Here is a 7,280-nt window from a genome sequence, read left to right as displayed (position 1 = left end):
CTGTTTTACAGATGGGAAAGGGAAGCATGGATTCAGGTAGTTTTGTTCCAGGTCCATGCTAAAAGCCACTTTGTTACCCCGTCTCTCTAGAGTACTGCTTCTCGAAGCATCTGTGTTGAAGGACCAGTTGTTTTCTTTATTTTAATTTCTGATCTGTCAGGAACCAATACTTTTGTAAATATAATTAAAATGAGTTTCTAGGAAAATGAAATAAAAATCATACAAAATACAAGCCTCAATTTTTATTAAACTTTTCAGATATAAGATTACTTTTCAAATTCCTTTAAGTTTCTAAATACCTATTCACAACTTCTACACTTTCTCATCGTGAATGATTAATAATTTGTGGACTGGTACTAGACCAAAAACCAAACTTTGAGTGGCTCTGCTCTAGATTTCAAAACCAGATTGTGCATAGATGTGGAAAAACATATGTATAAAAATTTGGCACATGAGAAAGATGGCTTGTGGATGGGTAGGAGAGGACTGTTCCAATAGCCTATGATCTTACCATCTGGTGACTAATTGTGGAACTCATCCGGGCACTGGGAGACACTGAAATTCTGTTTGATAAGAACTCAGAAGATATTTAATGTAAAACCTAAATTGATTTTCCTTTCATCTCCCTTGTGTACATATTTACTTTTTATCTAGTCTTTTCTTATCTTCACTCACAGCAACTATACTCTGACTTCACTCTACATCTCCAAGATAAGACAGAAAAGAACCTTCAAGTGGAACCAGCCAACAAGGCTGAGACTACTGAGCAAGTCAGCATTTGCTTAATTTTCTCCATCTCCATTTCTCCAGCCTCAGCTGGGGTATTTTTATAGAATTTTTAAGAGCACAGGAGGCAGACATCTAGGGCTTCTTCCTGTCCTTGGCCCATGCTTTCAGGGGAGCAAAAGGCAAAGGACCCAAACCAGCGACATTTAGGATGATGCCATGCCATGGTTCTCTGTAGCATTTCTGGGTAGAATTATGAATCACAAATTTCAAATTACCTTACCTTAGACTTTAAGTCACAAGATACTTGTAGAGGAGGTAGTCTAGATGGTATATTAAGAGCCCCTGAATGAGGCACATGAGAAAAGACAGGAGCATGACCTATGACTAAGACTTGAGATCCTTATGTCTTTATCCTTTGGGTGAGGGAGACCAGGAGGCAGTGGTACAAATAAGGTAAAGTCCCTCAGGTGACTTCTCCATGTAAAATCTGGATTCAGGGTGAAGTAAGAACAAAATTCTCCCCCTCAACTCCCCAAGTCCTCCAAACTCATTTCTAGAGCAGAGTGCAGTGGTATTTCTCTGAATCACCAAACCAGGAAAACATCCTGTAATAGCTCCGGCTTATCACATTCAAGTACTTGGATTCTTGGACAGAGAAGACCCTTAATCCTTTTTTAACCCTTAGAAGGAAAGGGCCTCAGGTAACTTCCTCTCCCATACGATAGAAGTACAGGAAAATAAGGTTCTAGAACTTTTACTTAAGAGGATCAAAGTCCATGAAAAGTCTGTAAGTGAAAGCTTTCTGCCTTTTTATTTATTTAGTAATATATTTATTGATTATGCTATTACAGTTGTCCCATTCCCCCCCCTCACTCCACTCTATCCTGCCCACCTCCTCCCTCCCACATTCCCCCCCTATAGTCCATGTCCATGGGTCATACTTATAAGTTCTTTGGCTTCTACATTTCCTATACTATTCTTACCCTCCCCCTACTTTCTACCTACCACTTATGCTACTTATTCTCTGTACCTTTCCCCCCTCTCTCCCCCTCCCACTTCCCTGTTGATAACCCTCCATGTGATCTCCATTTCTGTGGTTCTGTTCCTGTTCTAGTTGTTGGCTTAGTTTGCTTTTGTTTTTGTTTTAGGTGTGGCTGTTAATAACTGTAAGTTAGCTGTCATTTTTACTGTTCATGGTTTTTATCTTCTTTTTCTTAATAAATCCCTTTAACATTTCATAGAATAAGGGCTTGGTGATGATGAACTCCTTTAACTTGACCTTATCTGGGAAGCACTTTATCTTCCCTTCCATTCTAAATGATAGCTTTGCTGGATAGAGTCATCTTGGATGTAGGTCCTTGCCTTTCATGACTTGGAATACTTCTTGCCAGCCCCTTCTTGCCTGTAAGGTCTCTTTTGAGAAATCAGCTGACAATCTTATGGGAAATCCTTTGTAGGTAACTGTGTCCTTTTCTCTTGCTGCTTCTAAGATTCTCTCCTTCTCTTTCATCTTGGCTAATGTAATTGTGATGTGTCTTGGTGTGTGCTTCCTTGGGTCTAAGTTCTTTAGGACTCTCTGAGGTTCCTGGACTTCCTGGAAGTCTATTTCCTTTGCCAGATTAGGGAAGTTCTCTTTCATTATTTGTTCAAATAAGTTTTCAATTTTTTGTTCTTCCTCTTCCCCTTCTGACACCCCTATAATTCGGATGTTGGAACGTTTCAAGATGTCCTGGAGGTTCCTAAGCCTCTACTCATTTTTCTGCATTCTTGTTGCTTCATTCTTTTCTGGTTGGATGTTTCTTTCTCCCTTCTGGTCCACACCGTTGATTTGAGTCCCAGTTTCCTTCGCATCACTCTTGGTTCCCTGTACATTTTCCTTTGTCTCTCTTAGCATAGCCTTCATTTTTTCATCTAGTTTGCGACCAAATTCAACCAATTCTGTGAGCATCCTAATTACCAGTGTTTTCAACTGTGCATCTGATAGGTTGGCTATCTGTTCGCTACTTAGTTGAATTATTTCTGGAGCTTTGATCTGTTCTTTCATTTGGGCCTTTTTTTTTTTTTTTTTTTTTGTCTCGGTGTGCCTATTATGTAAAGGGGCAGAGCCTTAGGTGTTCACCGGGGTGCAGTAACACTGGTCGCTGAGCTGTGACACTGTATGTGGGGGAGGGGCCAAAAGGAAGGAATGGCACTTGCTCCACTCTCTGCTGGGTTTCAGTCACTCCCTCTCCTACCCACAATCAAACTGGGCCCCTCTAGTGCTGATTCCCGAGTGGGTAGGCTTGTGCATGCTCTAGGCACCTGTGGGTCTCTCCAACAACTCTCCTGTGAGGCTGGGAGTTTCACCTGCTGCCGCCTCAACCCCCCCGGGTGTTTTCAATCAGAGGTTTGAGGCTTTATTTGCCCCGAGCTGGAGCCCTGGGTTGCGCAGTCTGTTTCGCTCCCCCGCGGTTCCTCCCAGTTTATCTGTGCAGGAATGTCGGGCTGCGGGGTCTGGTAGCGGTTGCACTGCCTGCCCCACTTGATCCACAGTCTGCCACGGCTCTGGGTCCAGCTGTGTTGCTGCAAGTTCTGTCCGCCCCTGCTGCCCGTCTCCGCCCCTCCTACCAGTCTGGATGAATGTTTCTTTATATCCTTGGTTGTTGGACTTCCATGCGGTTCAATTTACTGTCAGTTCTGGTTGTTTTTTGTTTTTAAATTGTTGTTTTGTAAATTGTTGTTGTCCTTCTTTTGGTTGTGCGAGGAGGCGCAGTGTGTCTACCTACGCCTCCATCTTGGTTTTTCAACTCATTTTAACCTTAGTGAACTTTCATATGAAAGAGAGACACTTAAAAAAATTTTTTTTTATTAATACACTTTTATGATCTCTTCCAAGAATGCAAATTACTATACTGACTCATGCAAGCCAAGTGGCAGCTGCTGCTCTGTCAGAAGTGAAATCCAGAGGTGAAACTAAGTCTGCTTTCAGTGCTCATTGGGGCAGTTAGTTCTGAGTACATGGGACTGTGTCTCTAAGAGAAACCTAGTGTTTTCCTACTTCTATACCAGTTCTTTCTAAAGGCCCTGACTAGGTGCACTACTGACTCACTCTCGCTTCCCTTATCCCTTCTTGACCAAGTGAGAGGTCTCCAGTTCTCCATTCAAATTCAGTGCGGGCCAACATCACTTTCATTCCTCCTCATGGCAGGAGTGGTATCTTTGACTCCTGGGCCCAGCAAATGACACAAGAATTTTAAAACCTAGTGTCAAAGAATATCTACTGAAGATCTGGCTCACTTTCTTGCAGTTCTGGTAAAAATTAATGTTAAATCAGAAAAAAAGACCTTATAACATCCATTTTCTTCTCTCTTGGTCCAAATCCACATGAGAACACAGGCAAGACTGCACTTGAGATTTCCTGACACTTTATTATTTTATCAAGAAGTCACCACTGATATCTTTAGGCTTGCACCTCTAGCTCAAACAGTATCTTTGGCCTGAGGAGTGTGCATCTTCATTCCCAGGACAGAAAGTACACATTGCCCAGTGTGTCTCCCACTGCGAGCTGCAGGGTAGAGTTGGGCCCCAACCAAGGTTCCAGGCAGCTCACAGCCCCTTCACATCGGAACAGGCCCAGCTACAATGGGAACAAAAAACAGGGGTCTCCTTACTAACTTGTTTTTCTCTCACATTAATGTCTTTTATTTGGAACAGTTTAGTCACACATTATTTCAAGAAGAACAGAAGAAAACAGAATTTTGATCTTTTAAAATTTCTTATACCAAGCTTGCTCTCTTGTGACAACCCTTCAGCCCTCCTTGCACACACACACACACACACACACACACACTTACCAGTTGCATACTGGGTCTCTCCCACAGCTTCACATCTCTGTCCTTTGAAGCTGTCACCAACAACTCTGGCAGCACATGGAGGGCTGTGACAGAGTCCAAGTGAACCTCAGAGAGGAAAGATAAGAGTCTGGTGGGTCCTCTTTAGTGGAGAAAGCATCAGGGTCAGACCTAGAACCTCTTCCCCTATCTTTGTGACCCTTCCCTCAAACTCACCTTTCTATACTGCCGTGTCTTTAGCTGTGGGGTTGTTGGCCAGCTATACATACATGAGTCTGCTTCTGAAGTTTGGGTTTCAGGCATTTGTACTGTTTCCTGCCAGATGTTACCTGTGGTCCATTCTCCTTCAAGGGTGCATTTGGCTAGGTTCCAGAGCATCCCATCAGAGCTGGCACACACAAACGAGGATTCTGCCATTTCAAGGGCAGAGTCAGAGATAGGTCTCAGGCTTTGAAGCATCCACCATCCTCCCCTAAGCCATCTCTGGATTCCTTGGGTCCTCCCACCACCACTCACCAGATTCAGGTTTGGCCTGAGTTACTGATATTAAGGTCCCACTAGGATTCTCTAAGTTCAGAACAAAGTTCAGGTGCTCTTCAAACTCTCCAGATTCCTTTTGCCTCTGTGAAAGGACAGATCATTTTGTTTAGCCTACTTGTATCACTTAACCCTCCCAGACAACAGCAACTCTTTTCTTTTCTGGAATGGACAAAACTTTTCCTTTTTTAACTCTGACCCAGGTATGTAAAGTAAAATGTGCATCTCCATGAATTTTTACACATGTAAAATTACACATGTAATTTTTGTCCATGCAATCATTGCCCAGATCAAGACATAGAACATTTCCATCACCCTGGAAAATTACTTTTGCTTGTTCTTAAACTTCACTTAAGTGAAATCATGTCATGTGCACTCTTCTGTGGCTCACGTCTTTCGCCCAACAGAAAGTCTTTGAGATACGTCTGTATTGCTCCAGACACGAATACAGTGGTAAGACAAGAGAGACAAAAAATATAATTGAGAAAACACCTAGATTTACAGTTTCCCATCATTTTCTTTAACACTAGAATCGTTTTTTGCATCAATGAAATCTTAGAAGGAAACCCAATATATAATACTCTCAATTATAACTGCTCCAGCTGAAAGAAGAGAAGGGGATTTGGAACCAGTTGCCTTTCCCTTTCTTTTATCTTCCATCATTTCCCCAAGGTTTTAAAATATTGATCTGGACAAATGTTTCTTTTAACACCCACCCAAACAGGACTTACTAAGACAAAAAGATGTCCAGGGGCCATTGGCTCCAGAGCAAACACACCATAGTCCTGATGGGTAGACAACATCATAGGAGAGTTTGTATACATATTCCTGGTTTATAAGAAGGAAAGAGACTTTAGAGGACTTCCAGCCAAACTGGAGGCATAGGCAGATATACTTCACTTCCTCACACAACCAAAAGAAGGACAACAACAAATTTGAAAACAAAAAACAACCAGAACTGTCAGAAAATCAAACCATGTGGAAGTCCAACAACCAAGGACTAAATAAAAAACATTCATCCAGGCTGGTAGAAGGGGTGGAGACAGGCAGCCGGAGCAGAGAGGACATGTGGCAAAGCATCAGCTGGTGGACCAGGTGGTCTGACATTCGAGTGCAGATAAACTGGGGGGAACAACTAGGGAGCGAGACAGACCACGCAACCCAGGATTCCAGCATGGGGAAATAATGCCTCAAAACCTCTACCTGTAAAATCCTGTGGGGATTGTGGCAACAGGAGAAATGCCCAGTCTCACAGGAGAGACGGCTGGAGGGACCCACAGGGTCCTAGAATGTACACAAGCCCACCCAACCAGGAATCAGCACCAGAAAGGCCCAATTTGCTTGTGGGTAGTGGGGGAAGTGACAGAAAGTGGGATGAGAGCCAAGCAAGCTGGCAAGTGGCATTGTCCCCTCTATGATCCCTCCCCCACAGACAGCACCACAACACAGCGATGTGGGTTGCCCCACCTGGTGAATACCTAAGGCTCCGCACCTTATAACGTAACAGGTGCTCAGAGAGAAAGAAATATGGCCCAAATGAAAGAAGACATTAAAGCTCCAGAAAAAATACAACTAAGTGATGAAGAGATAGCAAACCTATCAGATGCAGAGTTCAAAGCACTGGTAATTAGGATGCTCACAGAAATGGTTGAGTATGGATGCAAAATAAAGGAAGAAATGAAGGCTATACAAAGTGAAATAAAGAAAAATATACAAGGAACCAACAGTGAAGGGAAGGAAACCGGGACTCAAATCAACGATTTGGAGCAGAACAAAGAAATAAACATTCAACCAGAAAAGAATGAAGAAACAAGAATTCAAAAAAATGAGGAGAGGGTTAGGAACCTCCTGGACAACTTTAAACATTCCAACATCTGAATCACAGGAGTGCCAGAAGAAGAGGAAGAGCAAGAAATTGAAAACTTATTTGAAAACATAATGAAGGAAAACTTCCCCACACTGGTGAAGGGAATAGACATACAATTCCAGGAAGCTCAGAGAATCCCAAAGAAGTTGGACCCAAGGAGGACACCACCAAGGTACATCATAATTAAATTACCCAAGATTAAAGATAAAGAGAATCTTAAAAGCAGCAAGAGGAAAGGAGTTACCTACAAAGCAATTCCTATAAGACTGTAAGCTGATTTCTCAAAAGAAACCTTGCAGGCAAGAAGGGGCTGGAAA

General features: G+C 42.6%; 1 protein-coding gene across 6 annotated transcripts in view; it reads right to left on the bottom strand.

Moving 5' to 3' along the window:
• Positions 1-3,557: 3,557 nt before the first annotated feature.
• Positions 3,558-7,280, bottom strand: part of TEP1 (telomerase associated protein 1) — a 41,325-nt gene continuing 37,602 nt past the window's right edge. For 5 of the 6 annotated variants that reach the window (XM_053927892.1, XM_053927893.2, XM_045201398.3 and 2 more), the window contains exons 51-55: positions 5,828-5,924; positions 5,076-5,181; positions 4,776-4,969; positions 4,563-4,667; positions 3,558-4,345 (exon numbers count right to left, since the gene is read on the bottom strand). In XM_053927892.1, coding sequence (XP_053783867.1) covers positions 4,223-4,345; positions 4,563-4,667; positions 4,776-4,969; positions 5,076-5,181; positions 5,828-5,924 — 625 coding nt within the window. In that variant the 3' untranslated portion in view covers positions 3,558-4,222. Of the gene's footprint in view, positions 4,346-4,562; positions 4,668-4,775; positions 4,970-5,075; positions 5,182-5,827; positions 5,925-7,280 lie in introns of those variants that run through there. The other variant, XM_053927894.2, reaches the window with a different exon arrangement.

Source organism: Desmodus rotundus, chromosome 7 (genome assembly GCF_022682495.2).
Source record: "Desmodus rotundus isolate HL8 chromosome 7, HLdesRot8A.1, whole genome shotgun sequence".
NCBI classification, from domain to species: Eukaryota; Metazoa; Chordata; class Mammalia; order Chiroptera; family Phyllostomidae; genus Desmodus; species Desmodus rotundus.
This window is presented reverse-complemented; position numbering and strand designations above follow the sequence as displayed.